The following is a 21255-nucleotide window of genomic DNA, read 5'->3' as shown; positions in this document are numbered from 1 at the left end:
TCGACACTGACACTCTCATCTAGCTCTCAACCTGGACCTACAACCGAACTTCAACGGTATATTATCGTCCTTGGTAATATAAAATTTTGCCTTTGACATATTCATACACCAGGGGGCTCTGTGCTGGGTTTAACATTGAATGCGCAATAACACTGAAAATACGTTACTTAAGGGATAAAATTGCTAATTGTTATACACTTTGTTGTTATATTACCTATGATACGTGTAATAGGCCTAATAAATAGAACACGACTACCAGGAAATTTCGTGAAATCCTGAAGCTTTCTCATCTCTTTATTCTCAATGTCTCCGACTTTTTATTGAAAAATTGATATTCAGGTCGAACGACCTCATATTGCTTGTCTTCACTGCTTACGTCTCACGAAAGAAAGGCGGCCCTCAGTGGCGGCATCAGGAATTTTCGCGAGGGTAGGCAAACCAAATAAATGGGCCCCCGACCCGGGTCCCCTTTTTTCTCAACGAAATGCTTCAATAAAATAAAGTAGTGATATACCTGACGAACAAAAAAGTTCTAACAACAGTAAAACGAGTCCAAATATAACAGAACTGGTTTTATTTACTAGGAGATACCTCAAAAATTTCTAAATACATTATCGACAATTGTTTCATTGTTATTTATAAATAATTTTATCTCTTATGACAATTTTGAGACCCTTTCTAGATCAATTTGGGGTCCCTTATAGGATAATTTTGGGGCCCCTCAAAATTTTAAGGTAGGCAGTGGCCTACCTGGCCTACCCCCTAGCGCCGCCACTGGCGGCCCTTTATGGATTCGCCAGACGTGAACAACCAATTTTGAAAGTGGCACCCTCCCCCCTCCCCCGTCAACCTTTGTATGAATAGCGTCCAGCGAATTTGTGGAAAAGTAATGATTTCCTATTGTATCGAAACTGTCTTTCCAAAAATGGAGATAGAATCAAGTTGGGCAAGTTCAAACATGGAGATCAGTGCGATTATTTTCGCATACATAACTCACTCGCTGCTGCCATCTATACAGCTAATTTCGCGAATAAAAATTCATTTTTTTTCTAAATCGAAAATCCAACATAGTGCGTGGCGTTATGTAACAAAAAAACCTCGCTTCTCGTGTGCACGTAAATGCAAGAGTATGGTGGGTGGTACCCAAATTTTCAGAAAAATGAGGAGTATCCGAATATCGATGGTATAACTTTGGGGGGGCGCGTCTGGAGGGCGGTAGCCCACCCAATAGCTTTTTAGGGATTAATAATTAGTAATCAATTAACTAATTAATTATTATTGAAATGCTTTAGAACTTACATATATACACTAATTACCACCCTGGTTAAGCAAAACCTAAGATATGTTAGGTATTTTAGATAAGTGGCGCTATATACTCCGGCCAGTTCGCACATTTGAAATTAACTCAGTTTTTGAACTAAACCACGTGATGTAGGTTATCAAATTAAAGCGTATAACCTCAAGACTAAAACTATGTAAACTATAATAACCCTGGGTGTATTTATGCCAAGTATTAAAGATAGGGGTGCGTCAAACCATAATCCCAGATACTTTGATGTCGCCGTTTGGAATATAACCACACGGTGTAGGGTATCAAATGAAAGCTTATTACGTCAAAAAGTATTATTTAAAAAAAAATATAGTTTCAAGGGGTAAACTTAAACAAAATAAAAAAAATTCCAGAGCCATAAAGTTAGAAATCTATTATGAAACCATGCGTAATTAGCGGGCTCGCATGGAACGGGATAAAGATAAGCGGGCGAATAAGGCAAACACCTAACTGTAGCACGAATGAAAAACCAAATTTCAGGGCTATTATTTAGGGTCATGTGGATGGGCAGATCGATAGCGTTTGTTGACTTCGAGAACCTCGATTTATTAAGCAAAGAGTTTCAGTCAGCTAAGGAAACGTTCGTTTTCTGGGGATTGAAATTTATATTTAAGATGTCACGGGCGCCTAAACGTGAAAGCTATCAATCTTGTCACCAAATCTTTTGCACACGAAGTCGTATACAAAGATGTCTGCGATATGTCAGATATTGGTTCGATAGAATATCAGAAATTTGTAAAGGAACGCATTATAGATGGAAGTAAAAACCTTTGAGATCCGTTACGCAACATCAACCCCAAACTCTGGAAAACAACGGCCAAGAGCGTAAAGTTTAAAACAAAAGCTAAAGAGGTAGTACTAAAAGTAGACCGAAATCTATTTCAGTGGCTGATTCTGTTGTGTCAATCTCGACAAGATCTAAAACTAGAAGAGATAGTCAATACTTTTGAATTGACTGTTGTCTCACGGGCATTGTTTGGAGCGGATGGTTCTTTAAACCACAATGGTGATAAACCCAAAGTAGTTAACCTCCTCCAATCACTAGTCAAATCGAGGGAAAGTCACAGTGCTGGTCCTGAGGTCGAGCTAAATATATCTACAAATATTATGGAACTATTTGAGGTAGCAATAGTAGATAGAATGGCCGAAGTTCAATCATTAACTTCCAAAAATCTGAACACTCGCGCTGACCTAGCCAGAGAGTTCTGCCATCGTATCTTTACTACATATGGAACATTCTCAGAGATTCAAGTAGTATTCGACACATATTTATAGAGAACTCGTTAAAAAACGCTACACGTTTGAGGAGACAAAAAGGAACAACGCCTGTGCAATATAAAATTGTAAACAACACCCAAATTCGAAATGTTTCTTTAAAGAAACTTTTGTCTCGCGTTAAAACCAAAGACGAACTTACAATTTTCATTGGAAATGCCTTAATACAGGAAGGTAAAATCTTAAACAAAAACGTAATAGTGTCGTACAAAGAAGTAGCCAAATCTACAAATCTGTCTCCGATTTAAAAAGCTCTCACGAAGAGGCAGACACTATATTAATACTCCACGCTATATATTCTTCGAGGAAAGGTGCTACTAGATTGTACATATTCTCTCCGGATACTGATGTTATAATTTTAGCTATTTTGTCCTCAAATCACATTTGTTCAAACAGGTGTAAAAAAAATTGTAATAAGTTTGAAAGACACTGAGGTCGTCGGCTCTTCCAGGATTTCACGCCGTATCCGGTTCTGATGTGAATGGCTGGTTCGCGGGAAAAGCTGAGACGTCATTTTGAAAAGCATTTTTAGAGGCGGACGAGGACATTCTGTACGTGATAGCGTCACTTGGAGAAGGCGAAAACATTACAGAAGAAATATTCAGTTTATTGGAGAAGTTTGTTTGCTTCATATATCTAAAACCAACGAAGAATGTATCGAAAACAACACTGGGCGAGCTTCGTCGGTGGCTTCTTTCAAAAAAAGGTTGCAAGGAGAAATGCTACCACCTACATCCGCAGCATTGAGACCCGCAATACGTAGGGAACATTATCAAAGCATGGAATGGGCAACAGATATAATACCGATTTCCCCCACCAGATAATTACGGGTGGTTCGTTCAAGATGGTACCTATCAACCAGTTTTATGCCACCTTCCTTGCGCTCCAGAGGACGGTTTGGATTTTATTAAGTGCAATTGTGGACGTGGCTGTAAACCCCTGTGTAAATGCGCTTTCCACGCTCCTCGAATTAAATGTACTGAAATGTGCGCTTGTGGGGGCGACCCAGAAAACTGTGACAATTCGTATATAGAAAATAAAAATGCCGAAGACCTTGAAGATTATAGTGAAGATGATGACAGTGAAACGGAACTTTCTTTTTAAAAGGTGTATTCCCCTTTAAAAATTTTCATTTCTTTAAAAATGTAATATTGTTGTATTAAAATAGCGTAATAAATATTTATCTTTCAGTAATAGAAAACCCTTTTATAACCTGAAAAATTGCTTTAATTAACGCGATCTTAGCCTGCTCTCTATATATTATAATTTTTGACGTAATAAGCTTTCAATCGATACCCTACACCGTGCGGTTATATTCCAAACGGTGACATCAAAGTATCTGGAGTTATGGTTTAACGCGCCCCATATCTTTAATACTTTGCATAAATACACCCAGGGTTATCATAGTTTACATAGTATTAGTCTTGAGGTTATACGCTTTAATTTGATACCCTACATCACGTGGTTTAGTTAAAAAACTGAGTTAACTTCAAATGTGCGAAGGGGGCGGAGTATATAGCCCCCCCTATCTAAAATACCTAACATATTATGTTTTCCTTAACCAGGGTGGTAATTAGTGTATATATGTAAGTTCTAAAGCATTTCGATAATAATTAATTAATTAGTTAATTAATTACTAATTATTAATCCCTAAAAAGCTATCGGGTGGGCTACCGCCCCCCAGACGCGCCGCCTAAAGTTGTACCATCAATTTTCGGATTATCCTAATTTTTCTGAAAATTTGGGTACCACCCACCATACTCTTTCATTTACGTGCACACGAGAAACATAACGCCACGCACTAACAGCTAAGTAAGCTTCTCGCGTTAACGGCTAGTTGCGTTATGTTCACTGATTTTCAAAAGTTAATTTGGATAAAGAGGAATTCAAATTCTATGTTATATCGACTAAAATTATATTCAAAGTAAGTATAACCCTACCTCCCCCGCCTAAGGGTTCAGCCAATACTCGATGTAGTAGGAAATACCAATTTTCCATTCTGCTGTGAGGTGTAAATTCCTTACCTTGAGCAGGATTTTCTTCAACTTTCTAGACTAAGGTTATGTTTCCTTTAAGAGACAAGATAAAATAATTTAAAGTCTTGATACCACCTTAATTGGTAACGCCACTGAAAATTAATTAAAATATGCTGATTAATCTAAATAGGGTTAACACGGGTATTTAATATATCAGTAACGAGATAATTACCCCACACTGGTAATGTTAATTGCTTGAAACCTTGGGTCTTCACTAGGTGCTGCTACTTTTAGAACATTGGTCACTTTGATCTAAGGTGTTCACAGAAAAATTGTGCATCTAGATTCTAAAACACAACTTTTGGATAAACTGTCTACAAAGATATTTATCTAGAAAGCGATATTTTTATACTTTTAATTAAAAGGAATATAACCTCAGGTATTTGGTGTGGAACACAAACGTTTGCAGCTCTGGCCGCTCTTGCCTTTGGCTTTAGAAATGTTTGGCGCTACTGTACAGGGTAATTTGAAAAATTGAAGGGGTCTTCCATAAAGATCGCTTTGCGGGTGATATTCCCTTTAATGAAGAAAAGCTTTCCTGATCACCGACTCAAATGACCAAATGTTTGTCATCGTAATAGGCGTAGGAACAGTTAATCCGATTTTAAAGAAATTTGGCACTTACATGCAGTGGCGGCGGAATAGGGGGGTACAGGGGTCTGGGGTACATTGTACCCCTCAGATATCACTAGGAGGCTACAATGTATGTATTTGTACCCCCCCAAATTGCAGTACAGTAATACTACCAATTACTACAGATTGTAACCGCCTTGGTTGCATTCTCTTGTTTTGTTTCAATAATTTGTCATTTCTATTCCATTTTATATTTTATGTAAAGTCCCCGAGTGTTTCTAGGTTTTGCGTACTCCTCGTCTTGTTTTAAAATCAGGTAAGCGAAGTAAGTCTTTATGAATGTCCCCTCGAACTTTTCGTCAGTATGTGTTTAAGGTTAAGCTGACGTAACTAACGTAATATCGATATAATAAATTAGTTTCCTACGCAATAAATCTATTTTTATAAATAAACTAACGTCGTAAGTAAAGTACCCCCCTGTTATAATATATAAATATCTAAATCTAAGAAATGTTAAATATTCTAAGTACAAATTTAAGTTTAAGTCATGTATATAATAAAGGTTGGCCCCCTAGTCATTTCTAAAGTATAAACTCCCTAAGGAACTATATGACCTGATGGCCCAAGCTTAGAAATGTAATTTAAGTGTGATCCCCATTAAGTTTTAGTCAAATATGAAAGTTAAATGTAAAGTAATGTAGATTTCCGTGTTAAGCCTAGGCCCCAATGAATTCAATAGAAGGAGGCAGGGAGGAGAGTTTTTATTGTCAGTTTGAGAGAGCCCACGCAAAAAACCTTGAAACTATCATAAAATTCTAAAAATAGCCATAGTATAAATCATATATGGGCGACCCCAGTAACAAGGCCAAGGTTACCAAAGACGCGATAAGACGAAAGGACCCCCAACTCACCACCGATCTCAAATTCGTCAAGTCACGTAGACCCGAAAAAGCATGATTCATCCCTTGCCGTTCGGGGAACGTGCAACCCTTCCGCGTGCGTTTGAACGAAGTGTTGTGACTGTTTGTCCCCCCCCCCATCGGACAGTGAGAACGAGACCCCCCCGCGCGAAAGAAGAGAAGAAATCCCTCCTCTCCAAGAAGAAGCAAAGTCACCAAACAAAAGGACAATTGATAAGTAGTAGATTCTCCTAAGTTTCCTTCTAAAAATTCACTGGGTCAAATAGCGAGTCAAGTAAAGTCCCCCACCCTCAAACTGACAAAATCAACCCAAATCTAGAGTTTCCCTTCTAAGACCCAACTAAACAAAGCAGTCAAGTCCCCTAACCCTACGGAAATTTTCATTTTACCCGTGAGTTCCCGAGCTATCAGTCACTAAGGCCGAGAACCGAAAGAAAGAGTAAGTTCCCTTTAAGATTTTGCCAGGTCCCCACGTTTTATTTCATTATTTTTGTTTATGTCCCCATTACATTGTTGATAAAGTGTATTTTTGTTGAAAAGGGTTAATAAAGAGAATTTTGATTGAGATCATACTGTTTTTCCGTCTGAGATTCCACAACCTCCCCTTTCCCTTTCCCCTTTTATAATCATTTTCGGTGGGAGCGTATAACACCGGACAATTAATATCATTTGATTACTTTCCATCTAATCACCAAAACGCTCCGACCGGAGAGAGGTTATATAATGGCCCATCTACATAACTGTCTTTTGTCCCCCCCCCCCGCGTTACCAAGTTGGACGCGTTTGCTGGTTTGTACCCCCCCCCCCCTAAAAATTAGTTTCCGCCGCCACTGCTTACATGTAAATATATCTGCCGAAGAACTATGTCGTATCGAAGGCCAAATGATAAATTACCATCTAAGGTCTGAGATATTCGAAGTTGAAGTTCACAATATGGATGTTTAATGGAAAAAATTAGATAAGTCAATCAGTGCGCTTTTTATATTTATATACATGAGGCGAAAATTCAACGTTTTTATTTAATAAAAATTTTACACTTATTTTTAAAAATTTATCGCGTCTTAATGGGGGAATTAAAGTCTACAAAGACGGAAAACTAAGCAAGTGTCGGCTAGACGTCAAGTAGCTCTTTTTCAACAGATGTCGCTATCGTCGTAATCAAAACCAGATAGTTCAGCTACATTTTGACCCAAAAGGCGGGTATTTACCTTTCGAGTTGATTAGCTCGTCTGTAAATTAGTTCGGTAACTTAAATTATAGTAATTTTTAAGTATAAATTTTATATGGGATATATAAATATGGTTAAAGTCTTCTTAGACGAGTATATAATTATAATAATCTACAATGATTCTCTGACGACGTTAGGGTTTCGCTAATTTGGATTTTAGCTTCCTTTGCCATTAATAGAAGGCACCACGCTCTCCACTAAAGTCGCTTTTTTTCCAAGAATCGAATAGATTCATGGCCATCTCTAATAACAGGGGCCTTTTCATAATACAGCTGGCAATGATAGACCCGACAGTTGCTTTAATTTACTCATTATAAACTAGCAGTTTTTCTAGTTATGTGGTCAGAATGAATACCAGAAGGCATTGATCGCAATAAATTCCGGAGCAAACCCTTGTTTTGGTCTCAAATTTAGAAAAGAACTACCTTCGAAAACGAACCGAGTGTTTTTAATAGCCAATTTTGTGTTGTTGTTCCGATTCAATAAATTATCATAATTTCTCCAAAGTAAAGCATATTTTTACTTTTAATGCTTTTTAATTATCAATAGACCTTGGCTTCAAGCTAAAATTAGTTGATGATGGAGATTTTTAACGTCATTAGCTGGAAATTTCACTAACGCCAATTTTGATGGAGGCATATTTGTGAACTACGTAAGAGTCTTAATCGATATTTTAAAATTACTGTCGTAAAGGCTTAGGACAGGTAAATATTCCGTTGGCAAGAACGACCACCATTTTCGTTGTTAAAAGATTTTCAATCGGCAAAAAATATAGCAGTTTGTCGGATTCAAATTATTTTGTTAGTAACATTGAAACGAAAGTTCCATTTCCATACGTTGTAATCAATGAGGTAGAATAAATAGAGATCCAAAACCGCCTTCCAGGACGTATCGTTTCACGGGACAGTATTTGTTGAGTTGGAGAGTTCGGCCTAGTAAACGAACTGCATCAAATCGTATTGGTGCCATCTATCGTGTTATTATAAAACTAAACGTTAATATATTTTGTAAAAGTGTCTGCTAATAGAAACAGATGGCACCAGCACGATTGGAGGAAGTTGAAACTTAAGCCTAATTAGCCTTTTCAGTTTACATAGAGCCACGTAGTGGCAAATGCAAGAAGCTTATAAACTGCTGGATTTTCGTCTGCTCAGCAGACACTTTATTGAAAAATCGTCTGCTTAGCAGATGAAAATCCAGCAGTTCATGAGATTCTCGCATTTGCCATTACGTGGCTCTATGTAAACTGAAAAGGCTAATTCTCTTACTGAAATAAAACGTGTCCCGCGAATCCCATATTTGTTTGGATCTCTATTTATTCTACCTCATTGGTTGTAATTTCCCTTTCCAACCACAATTTCCGTTATTTTTTACAAAACCATACAGGTGACCGTTTTTGCGTCAGCATTTACGCTGGGAAAAGTGTCATTTAGAGTGTTCTAGCTAATTAATATCGTAGGCAAATAAAGTGCCATATACATTCTCAATATTGAACGATATAGCCTTAATCACCTGATTTCGCCAATTTTCCGTTTTTCCGTCTTCTGGGGTTTAAATTGAAATTCATCAAAAATTGCCAACTTTCGTAATCGCACCAAATTTGCAGGAGGTAAACTAATATTTTGTGGCGTAGTATCGACTACAACTATAAGGTCCATAATTTATTTTGGTGTCAACGAAGTTTATAGGGCCTTAAATGATGCTCGACTGATATTAGTTGGTTTCAGTGTCGGACCATCAAGACAAGACCATGGCAAGGCGGTCCAGATCAAAGCATAATCACGAACAAAAACTTTAGATTTATGGGGCCCCACGAAGAAAAGTGAGGGAATATTGATCTTAAGTCGAATTGAGCCAAGAGAAAAATGTGTTTCAAGAAAAATTTGTCCGGGACAATGAAGAAAAGCTGGTGTTCCTAACGTGGACATCCATTAAAAGCAGTTATATATAGGTTTTTCAATGGAGCGTTCGTAGCGCCGTCTATCGGTATCGAATACTTTGAATGAGACAATTCCTTCCCGGGGAAAATCAGAGTGGCTGGGTGGGAAGAGAGAGATTAAGAAAGGTATTAGGAGTACATTACCGGCGACCGCAGCGCCGCCAAATCCCGGGGCGGCGGCTTCGGTCAGCTTTTTCGATCTATAGAAGGCTGCACCTAATGAAGTCGTAACGACCTTGGACTAAATCTGTTTTAGCGGTCACCAGGTGGAGCTGTAAAAAGCGAATATTAATTTGGATAAAAGGGCGCTCTGGCGGTGTGACGTTCGAAACACGCGAAAAGAAACTTTACTGGCGAATTTGTCTTGTTCCGTGAGTCCATCAAGAAACCTCTCATTACAGTAAGGCACTATTTTTGGACGCCGTTCGAAATACAAATACGTTTATATCGAAAGAGCTTCAGAAATACACGCCTAATGGTTCTGTATTTCCATATGTACAGTGTAATTAGGCTTTTAATACAGTAAAAAAGCAATGCACAATATAGTGGGCGATCTTTTGTGAAGTTCACTAAAATTTATATCAAGTGCTTTGGAACTCGATGCACCCCGTAGTGTACTTTTGTGTAAATGTTGCAATGTTACTTTTTAGACCCCACCCTCAATTGGGCAAAATGGATCCCCTCAAAGTAACATCGCCCCTGTTAACCCTAGTGGCTTACGTATTTAGCAGATATAAATGAAATAAAGCCGCGAGTAGGCATTTGAGACGCCAGCTTTACTCTCTCAGACGTTTTACACATCTGCATTAAGTGCAGAGCAGATACTATCGCCACCTAGTAGTGTTTTTCATTATTGACAAAATTAGCTCTCCGGTAAATTTTGATGAAAGAGTGAATACCCTTGGTTCACTAGTTAAATTTTTCGGCAAATATGCGTCCGTCTATATTTATCTAGCTTTTCAAAAGAAAAATCCAGAAGTTTAGAACCATTTTAAATAACATCATTTCGTTCATTTCATTGTTTTCGTTCATTTCATTCATTCCGTCCATTTCATTTGTTCCCTTCATTTCATTAATTCCATTCATTTTTTAATTCATTCGATTCATTTCATTCAATCCATTCGATTCATTTAATTCAATTCATTCGATTCATTTCATTTCATTCAATTCATTCGATTCATTTCATTTCATTCAATTCATTCGATTCATTTCATTCAATTCATTCGATTCATTTCATTCAATTCATTCGATCCATTTCATTCAATTCATTCGATTCATTTCATTCAATTCATTCGATTCATTTCATTCAATTCATTCGATTCATTTCATTCAATTCATTCGATTCATTTCATTCAATTCATTCGATTCATTTCATTCAATTCATTCATTCCATTCATTAACTGCTACACTGTGATAGCAAAGGGTCGAAGCAGGGTTTAAAAGTTAACCCCGTGGTTTAATCGCAGAAAATGGAAACACATGGTTCAATTTAAAACCCTCTAGATTTTCAAGAAGAAAAAGGTTGGGGAAAATAAACACTAAGAAGGAATGTATTTTTGACGGTTTTGTTGGACATAAACAAACATAACCTTCAAAAGGAAATATACAAAGAGGGCCGGACTGGCCCAAACGGCGCGGCCTCCGTCCTACCCCTACTAAAAGTTGTGGCGCACTTGGGTAACGGGTAACTCTGGTCACAAAGTCGTAAATCACCAAACGAATTTTCCCTCCTGAATTTATGAGCTTTTTCAAATATCTACTGAGATATTTAATTTTGGGGACGTTTACTTTGTTTCCTTCTGACACAATTTGGACGAGGAAAACACTAAATAATTATGAATCATCGATTTCGGTTTTGCTGACTATTTCGAAAACCTGAATTATCTGTATACAACATACGAATAGATTCATTTTATGATGCATCGAGATTGCACTATGTTTTTGGATATAAGATATATTGGCAATTGTCACTTTTAATTAAAAATTATTAATCCTTGTGATATATCATGTTGCCAAAAACGAGGGGGTCTAAGGAAAAATAAAGTAGTGAAAATAAAACTAAGCAGCAATCTATTATTGACGTTTACCATGTTCTGAAAGTTATTAATTTGGAGAACATGATTTATAGCTGTACAGTATGGCTTAGACTTTAGACCAACAGCTTTCATCACATTTCTTCTGGTGAAACCGCTTTTCACACTAGACCAAATCCGAGGAACCATGCAATTTTTTTAATATTCTAATTTCTTAAATTTTACTCTATATAACGATTTGCTCAGAAACTTTCAGGGTATATTTATTGAAAATGAATTTTTTTTTAAATTTCAGAAAAAACGGAAAGATTTCGTAGTTTTCTAAAAACAAATTTTACCGATAGGCGGCAGACAAACCATTTCAATGAGAAAGCTGTAAAGCGGTACTCTCGAACCTACCAATTAGTAAATTTTAACTAAGATATCACGTCCGGAACAACACCAAGCTGGTACTACTTAGAATAGCTTTTGCGTAGCTATTTCAGAATTAATTTATAAGCATAACACTATTCAGTGTACCAAATAATAATTTTTTATGCAAATAAACAATTAGATATTTATGACCTTCAAGATACAACAAAAAATGTTTTTGGAGAAGTAGTATTCTATATTTAAAATCACTCTGACAAGTTATTAATTTAAGTTAAGTATGCCTCGTTATTCTTGGGAACGGCGCTTTTATGCGTGAGTTATTTCTCGATCTGATCTGCGCGGAATCTTATCTCATTCTATTTGGCTCTGTTACAATAAAACATTTGGAGGTCTTTCTCAATTCGACTACAGAGATACGACATTACGTAATAAGATTTATATTATTTAATCTAGAAGAGGCGCAGTTGGACGTCTCAAGGTCATTTCCATCGCCAAATGTCAATGGGAGTGTCGGTTTTAACCTGATAAGAAATTTATTTCTCTACAATTATATGGATTTCGAGAAGAGCATTATATATTGATCAATTCATTATCCAAATACAGCCTTCAAATCTTTTTACTTTGTCTATGAAACCACTTATATTTTATTAGAAAAACATGGATTAAATGAACTATATTATTTTACGTTATTAATTTTAAATTTAATAACTTTTATACATGAACAAAATGGTCAATGATACAATGAATAATTTAATACTAGAGGAGATATAAACTTTCCAAATCTTTTTCTTGAAAATAAAGTAACACTACAATAACTAGGAAGATCTTTCCCTTACAAATGGTGATCTTGACCTTGAAAATGCTGACCTTGCCCTTCAAAATGGCGATTTTAAGTTTTGGAAACTTGGACACCCCTTTTTCATACTGACATAATATGGAATTCGAAATCTCTTGACCGTTCTTATAATAAGGTATCCCCAGTTCCACAATTTACATCACCCGTCAGCACTCCTACCGAGAGTATCGCGAAATATTTCTATCCAAATACAAATGCGTAAAAATGTCAGATAACCCGCGTTCCGTCGTCTGCTCTGCTGTTTTAATAGAAGTGAGGCTTTTGGAACTTTAATAGGCTTTATATTATTCAGTAATAATTGTATTGGAATAAAAATGAAAGGGTAATGATTTATTTTATTTAAATAGGAAGTTCGCTGTAACGTTTTTGCATATATAGTTTGCGTGAAGGTTTAAATAGATTATACGTTTAATATATCAGCTAGGCTAATACCAAGGCACCACCTTAGGCCTAAGTCATCAAGCGACTTTTAAAGCCATTAATACAGGTGGCCGGGTTACAATGCGTAGGAGGGTGGTGACATGCCCTTCATGCCACGCGAGCCAACAGCTCCCTACACTCCCTATTACCTAATGCCTAGTCAAAATGGAAATTAAGATGTAAGCTTCGACGACAATGATGAGCTAAGAATGCTAGGCCTAACGCCGCCCACTAATATTGGGCAGGTGTTTAGTATTTGGATAGAAATCTTTCCAATACTTGACACTACGGCGCTACAACCGGCGCTGCTGTAAATGCACCAAGCGCGCCATTTGGTTTCGGGTCCATTAATTATTCGTCCAAGCTTAGGCCTAAGTTGGTGCCTTAGGTATTAGCCTAGCTGATTATTATTAAAGGGCGGAAATATTATCTTCAAAACAAATATGGCAGAGTTCATGGCTCTTTTGCGATAGAACAAGGTGTAAATAATGTTGAGACTGATCAACTGCTAGAAAGAATGTATCGTGAGAGAGCCAATCCTATGGAGTTGAATAATGCAGAATTTTTGGCACATCACCGTTTACCTAAAACGGTTTTTTTCAAGCTTTGGGAATAGCTAAAGCCTGATTTGGATCACCAAACACAGAGAGGCGGTCCAATTTGGTTCTGCTACGCAGGTAAAAATTGCTGTATCATTATTATTTAATAATAAAACGAAGAGAACAGAAAGACCAATCTTTTCGTTTTATATTTAAATATATGATATCAAACGAAAAGAAAAACGATTGACCGTAGTCTTTTCATTTTGATGTATTTGAAAAGTCAGTATTGGAGAAATTGTATAATGAAATTATAAAGATCCTCATTTCCATTCTCCATCCGGGAACTCAACCGCCGGAGAGATTCAACCGTTGTTGCAGAAGAACCCAGAATTTGCATCAAAAATGCAACGGTCTCTTCATATCTCAATAGCATGCGTTGAGTGACTACGGAGGGAATTTCTTGTATGCAAATCAAAGCGTTTGGAAATTGGTTCTAGCTTGCGCCATTTTATACAATGGTAGAAGGTTGACAATACGATTCAATTGTTTCCCCCAAGCAACACAACTCACACTTGCAAGAACGTTCCAATAACATTTTGAACCAATTGTCTTTTTATGCCAAAAATTATTGTAATTTCCTCATGATACATATTCTCTTATTGTGAAATCTGGTAATTCCTTGTATTACACTTTGATTTTTTACATTTGCTCAACCATAGTAAAAATTATTTCCATTCTTAATTTAGAAGTATTTTTTTATTATTGTAGCTTTTATGGGTAAATAATTACAGGAAGATAAAAATAAAAATAACCAAAACACTTCTTCACAGTCTTTTTCCTTTGATTGCTCCATTTTTAAAACTATTTCGCTTTATTGAATTATAAATGTAAATAACATATAAAAAGAAATGTAAATAATAAATAAAAACAAATGTAAATAATAAATAAAAACAAATGTAAATAATAAATAAAAACAAATGAAATAATATATAAAACAAATGTAAATAATATAGAAAAACAAATGTAAGTATAATATAAAAACAAATTTAAGTATAATATAAAAACAAATGTAAATAATACATAAAAACAAATGTAAATAAAAACAAAAAATGTAAATGTAAATATAAATTCAAATGCAACTGCAACTGCAACTACAACTGGAAAAGGAAAGGGAAAGGGTAATAGATGGTAATGTAATGTAGTATGGTAAGGTAATGCATGGTAATGTTATATAATGTAGTGTAATATAATATAATGTAATGTACGGTAATGTATGGTAATGTAATGTAATGCAATGTATGGTAGTGTAATGCAATGTATGGTAGTGTAATGCAATGTATGGTAGTGTAATATATGGTAATGTATGGTAATGCATGGTAATGTAATGTAGTGTAATATAATGTAATGTATAATTGTCGAAGGACCGTCCTGTACATAAACTTAGTAAGCTAATTTAGCAAATGTAATGTAAGGTAATGCAATGTAATGTAATGTAATGTACGGTAATGCAATGCAATGCAATGTAATGTAATGTAATGTACGGTAATGCAATGCCATGTTATGCATGATAATGTGTGGTAATGTAATGTTTTGTATGGAAATGTAATGTAATATAATGTATTTTATGTGTTATAATGTATGGTAATGTAAAACTATGCTATTTAATGTAATGTATGGTAATGTAAAGCTATGCTATTTAATGTAATGTATGGTAATGTATAGCTATGCTATGTATGGTAATTTATGATAATGTATGGTAATGTAGGTAATGTAATGTAATGTTAGTTAATGTAATGTAATGTTGGGTAATGTTAGTTAATGTAATGTAATGTTGGGTAATGTAATGTATGGTAATGTATGACAGTGTATGGTAATGTATGGTTATGTACGGTAATGTATGGTAATGAATGGTAATGTATGGTTATGTATTGGTATGTATGGTTATGTACGATAATATATGGTAATGTATATCTATGTATAGTAACTAATGGAAATGTATGCTTGTGTATGGTAATGTATGGTAATGTTAGGTATTAGCGTTTTCTCAACGGGGCTTAAGGATTCGCTATTCAAGTCCTAAGCTCTCAAATTTAAGACCGAGGCTAATCGTCTTTTTTAATCGTAAATAAAAATAAACGTCTTTTAGATTACCAAAAATAAAATAAAGTAGAAAAAGGTACCTACATTATGTTTAACAACCGAGTTAATAGCAGACCAAGTAGATTTTAAAGAATAACATGAAATTTGGTTGCCGGTTTAAATGGAAATCACCGGAACTTATCTTCGGGTGAAGAAATAAAATAATCGTTGTGGCGTTAATCGGCAGAAAGTCCAACTTCATTTTAAAAATGATGGTACCACTACCACATATGCAGGGTGTTACGGTAGACCATGTCATAAATTATAGGGCGTATTCTTTGGGTGTTACTGAATTGAAAATGTCAAATGAACATTGGTCCAAAAGCGTTTCGTTTCCAAGTTATGGGCCCTCGAAAATTGGCGGTCAAAACAACCTTAAAAGTGAAGTCCTGTATACTGCTTTGATCCGAATTGTTTTCGGTTATTACCCATTGGTTTTTTTTATGAGATTAGATAAATTAGTATCAAAAGTGCATTAGATCATTCGAAGTAGTTACGTGTACATATGAATTTAATTTTAATAATGATTAAGGTCTTTGAAAATGTCAACGCAGTTACAAATAAAGATGTTAATTGCAATTGAACTTTTTAATAATTTGACATTCAAGCTACAAGTATAAAAAGTAATTAAATTACCATTTAACCGAGGTGGAAGAAAGTAAGCTCCAACTAAATGGTCGCCCACCAAGCCACACCAGACATTTACGCTAAATTGCTGTTGGTGTGTTCTACTTGTAGCCGCGTGAGGGTTTATTTGACTCCACTGGTGACTGTTCAACAGATTTATGATTCCATCACAAGAGAAATTGGCCTTGCCAGCTGATAACACAAATTTCGGATACTCGGGATCTACCGCAACTCTATTAACAAGCCATAATATGATGAACCCCCAATCGATTTCTGGGTACTTGTTCCGGGATCATCATCGAAAATAGTAAGTACCTAAATAATACACATTTGTGATCTATTGCATGGTGTAAAATTAATCGGGATCTTTGAAAAAAGCGGCGACAAATATCATTTAAAAAACCTAGTTGATAATGTTAGGTGTAATTACTTGTTCTTCAGATATCTGAGGTTTTTTTAACTGAAATAGAATACATCAAGATAATTATTTTTAACAATTGGTGGACGGTGATGATTTACTTTGGAGTTTGTACTACTTCCCAACCGAATGGTTCATTCTTTAGCTATAAAATAAAGTGGTGCTTCGAAAATTGTATTACTGATTTGTGAGTATCAACCATTTAGATAATTATGGCTCGTTTTACTATTTCTGAGTACACGGATATGCAAGGAAGGGCTGAAGGTTATGGTAACGAAGCGAGAAGATTTTATCAGCAACAATTTCCTGGACGACGGGTACCAGATCGCCGCACGATCGAGCCTGTTGTTCACCGTTTAAGAGAACGAGGGCATGTTCAACCTTCTAATAATCTTGAAAGCGCTCAAGACGTTCCTGACGACGTTGAAGAAAACGTAATTATACCTAATTTTTTCAACTTGGTTTTTTAAATGATATTTTTTGCCACTTTTCCTAAGTTCCCGATTGATTTTACGCCATGATATACATAACAAATGTGTATTCGTGAGGTACTTATTATTTTCGACGATGATCCCGGAATAAGAACCCGGGACGGTGGGAGGAGATTGGAAGTTCATCACATTATGGTGTGACGAATCCTTCACGCCCATTAATATCACCCTTACCAACTTCAAAAAGTTCAATCACTTAACGACGGGGACTATCCAAGGCGAACTGCATTTGGTTAATGGCTTGTGGATACAATTGCTGTAGATCCCGAGTATCCGAAATTTGTCTTATTAGCTGACGAGGTCAATTTCTCCCGTGACGGAATAATAAATCTGCATAACAGTCACCGGTGTAGTCAAATAAACCCTCACACGACTACTGTTAGAACACACCAAGACCAATTTAGGGTAAATGTCTGTTGTGGCATTGTGGGCGACCATTTATTTGGACCTTACTTTCTTCCACCTCGGCTAACTGGTGAGGCGTACTTGCGTTTTTGCAAGACATTGTACCCGAGTTATTGGATGACGTGCCATTAGCAACGCGAGCGCAAGTATGGTTTATGCACGATGGAGCTTCACCTCATTTTCGCCAGCAAGTAAGGGACCACCTTGATAGGACAATTCCTTTGAGGTGCATTGGTCGAGGGGGCCAGTTCCGTGGCCGGCGCGCTCCCCGAGTTTTTCCTTTGGGGACAGCTCAAGGACGTCGTGTACAAAATTGAAGTCCGCGACATTGAAGATCTACGCTAAAGAATAATTTACGTTTGTGACTCTATTCGTCACACGGCCGCAATCTTCGAAATGGTTCAAAAATCTTTCTAAGACGGGCTTATGCCTGTATCAGAACCCAAGTCGGTCATTTTGAACATTTTCTTTTATTTCATTACTTTTCGTAATTGTAGCTTGGATGTCAAATTATTAAAAAGGTCCAATTTCAATTAACATTTTTATTTGTTAAGTTTGCGTTGACATTTTCCAAGACTTTAATCAATATTAAATTAACTAGTACACGTAGCCTAATTCTTATCGAATTATGCACTTTTGATACTAATTTATCTAATATCATTAAAAGCAAATGGGAAATAATTGAAAACAATTGGGATCAAGGCAGAATACCGTACTTCACTTATATGGTTGTTTTTGGGTTGGACGGCCAATTTTCGAGCGCCCATAACTTTGAAACGAAACGCTTTACGACCCATTTTCAAAATACATTTTCAAATTAGTAGGACCCAAAGAATTCGCCCTATAATTTATAACATAATCTTCCGTAACACCCTGTATACCCTTTGGTTCTATATTCGTTGTTGAATTGGAATAAATTCATGTTAGTACTGGTCAGATGCATTTCACAAATTCGCATCCCGACTTAAAAAAAAGAGAGAACTTGACTTTCAAAATGATAATCTCGAAAATGTAGTTAAATTTTATAAATATAAATAGTTGCAATAACTAAGGTGATCAAGACCCTCAAAAACGTCATATCGAAATTCGAAATACTGATCTACGGAAGTGGATTCTCGAGTTTTTCGTGGCTCAAAGAAAATATGTACAACGCCACTAATGGCCTTTAAGCGACCAAAAACCTGTTGTCGCTTGCCTAGACGAAATAAAGTGACCGTAAAGATTTGATACAGATTCGAAACATTTAACTTTATTACTGAAAGCTACATTTACAGACAATCGATAGACTTCCAATAGTTATAGATATCAGTGCCTTTCAATTTACGTTCAATAATTTCATTTAGGATTTGGTTTTGTTCGTCGGTCAGTACGTTCTTCCAATCTCCAACTACCCCTTTTCTGACAAAAATCATCGACTCGTCATCGGGTTCCGCGGCTAAGGTTGTGTTGAAGCTCTTCAGGGCTTCATTGTAGTCGCTTTGCTTCGATGACTTGTCTTCAGTCTGGTTCTCTCCCTGGTGCGCTTGGGTGAGGGCCAAGCGAAACAATTCGTTGGTGGTGTTCTTCATGTATTCGAAACTACTGAATTCTACAATGTCCCGAATAATCTTGGGGTCATTAACGCAATCCCGGAACTCTCCACCGACGAAATTCCCGATTTGGGTGACGGCTTTCTTCAAATCCTTCCTCATTTCTTCGTAGTAGAGAAAGAGGACATTGGGGTCGTCCTTGTGTTCGTACCAGGAAAGGACGTGGTCGAAGAAGTCGTTGTACAACACTTCTCCTTTGACGAATAGATCGAATATCACGTCGAATTTTCCGTTTTTGAATTGGTAAGCGTCGGTTTTGACGTAATGGTACAATGAGACCAAAGCGTCCTTCGGGTTGCGGGCGATGTAGACGTACTTGGCGTCATTGGAAATCTGGGAATTGGCGTAATCGAAGTGCTGCTTGTAGATTCTTGGTCTGCTCATGTTTTTCAGAACGTCGGTGCCGGAGAAATCCAAAAAAGGACACCACGTCAGAAAATCCTCACCGGTTTGAGGTGGTGATCCTTTGCTTTTGAACAGAGTTAGTATTTGTCCGCCCCAGTTACAGCCACACCTGCAATAAACAAACGTCGTTCGTTGTCTTAGTCCTATGATGATTCTTTGGGTTTTAGCTTGAAGAAAAGGTAAGAAGTCGTTTTTTAAGTAATTTCGGAGAGTTACTTTGATGCCAGGGCGATAATGGAAGGCTGTTAAAAGGGCGGTATAGAGTCCTATTCACGACTGAATCCACGTGGCAACGTCGAAAAAAAGGGAGTGAATCTGTGTCAACCCCCTTTCTTGTCAGCCTCCATTTTCCCTCTGGCATTACGGTGACGTAGTGAAATTATTTTGCAGCACGACTCCTTACCTTTTGTCCATGACATAAGCTTAGCCGATACGTAAGACTGCGATTACTTGGGGTAAGTGACCAGCACTACGTCACCGGCATCCGGAACCATTTCGTAACATTGCTTGAAGATGTCATGCAGGAAATACCCAGGTACAATCACGCCATTCATGCGCTTAAAATACGGAGTTTGTTCAGAAGTATCCGTCATTTCTTTAGTATTTCAAAAGAATATTCTTTCACCGTTTCTTTTCCAAGCTGATCTGCACGGAATCTTTCCTCGTTCTATTTGGCTCTGTTACAATACAACATTTGGCGGTCGTTCTCTGTGTTATCAATTCGAGTAAAGAGATTCGACATTGCGTAACAATATTTATATTATTTAATCTAGAAGAGGCGCAGTTGGACGTCTCAAGGTCCTTTCCATCGCCAAATGTCAAAGGGAGTGTCTGTCTTAGCCTGATAAGGAATTTATTTATCTACAATTACATAGATTTCGAGAAAAGCATTTTATATTGATCAATTCATTATCCACAAATGCATCGTTTAAATATTGCTAGCTTTGTCTATGAAACCATTAATATTTTATTTAAAATAAATAACCTTTTTTATTTTACGTTATTAATTTTAATTGAATAACTTATATCCATGAACAAAATGGTCAATGATAGAATTAATAATTTTATACCAGGGTGGGTCTAGACCTTCAAAATCTTTTAATTTAATATAAAGTAAAACAACAATAAGTAGGACGATCTTGCCTTTACAAATGGTGATCTTGACCTTGAAAATGGTGCCCTCGGCCTTCAAAATGGTGATTTAATGATTCGGAAGACTGGACCCCCCTATTTCATACTGACATTATATGGAATTCGAAATCTCTTAACCAACCTTATAATAGGTGAAAAACATTACCCAAATATTTATTATAAATATATTTATATGGTTAAATGTCAAGTTAAAAAATATTTTTTTAAAACGCTTAAAAACCTTTACCAACAAACATTTTTACCAACTCGTAATTGATTTTTCTGTAATATTTTTTTTATTTATTTTAAAAAGGTGGTAAGTATGGCTCCTTCCTAAGGCTTGGCCTCTGACCTGGTCTAATATCTGTGTTATGCGAACTTTATTTAAAATATTTGTTTTATTACAAATAGAATTCATCAAAGAGTTCTTAGAGTGGAATATTAAAAAAAAACAAATTAAGTCACAGTATTTTTATAGTTGAGAATTAATACAAAATATACAAAATTCGTTGCATATATATAATTG

General features: G+C 36.3%; 1 protein-coding gene across 1 annotated transcript; it reads right to left on the bottom strand.

Moving 5' to 3' along the window:
- Positions 1 to 18826: 18826 nt before the first annotated feature.
- On the bottom strand, positions 18827 to 20318 carry LOC149949513 (sulfotransferase ssu-1-like). Its single transcript, XM_090167834.1, has 2 exons — positions 20049 to 20318; positions 18827 to 19707 (listed from the first exon to the last, which is right to left on the bottom strand). Exons 1-2 carry the CDS (start codon positions 20189 to 20191, stop codon positions 18873 to 18875), a joined length of 978 nt encoding a protein of 325 aa, XP_090023960.1. The 5' UTR covers positions 20192 to 20318; the 3' UTR covers positions 18827 to 18872.
- Between the last annotated feature and the right edge of the window lie 937 nt (positions 20319 to 21255).

The sequence above is a fragment of the Leiobunum rupestre genome, chromosome 3 (assembly GCF_980474605.1).
Source record: "Leiobunum rupestre chromosome 3, qqLeiRupe1.1.hap1, whole genome shotgun sequence".
In the NCBI taxonomy this organism is placed as follows: domain Eukaryota; kingdom Metazoa; phylum Arthropoda; class Arachnida; order Opiliones; family Sclerosomatidae; genus Leiobunum; species Leiobunum rupestre.
Note: the sequence above shows the minus strand (reverse complement) of the source record. Positions and strands in the feature narration are given on the sequence as shown.

Coding starts and splice junctions, on each gene's coding strand:
- LOC149949513 (XM_090167834.1), bottom strand. CDS start 20,191: ATGACGGATACTTCTGAACAAACTCCGTATTTTAAGCGCATGAATGGC. Junction 19,708..20,048: donor GTGCTGGTCACTTACCCCAA/GTAATCGCAGTC, acceptor TGTTTATTGCAG/GTGTGGCTGTAACTGGGGCG.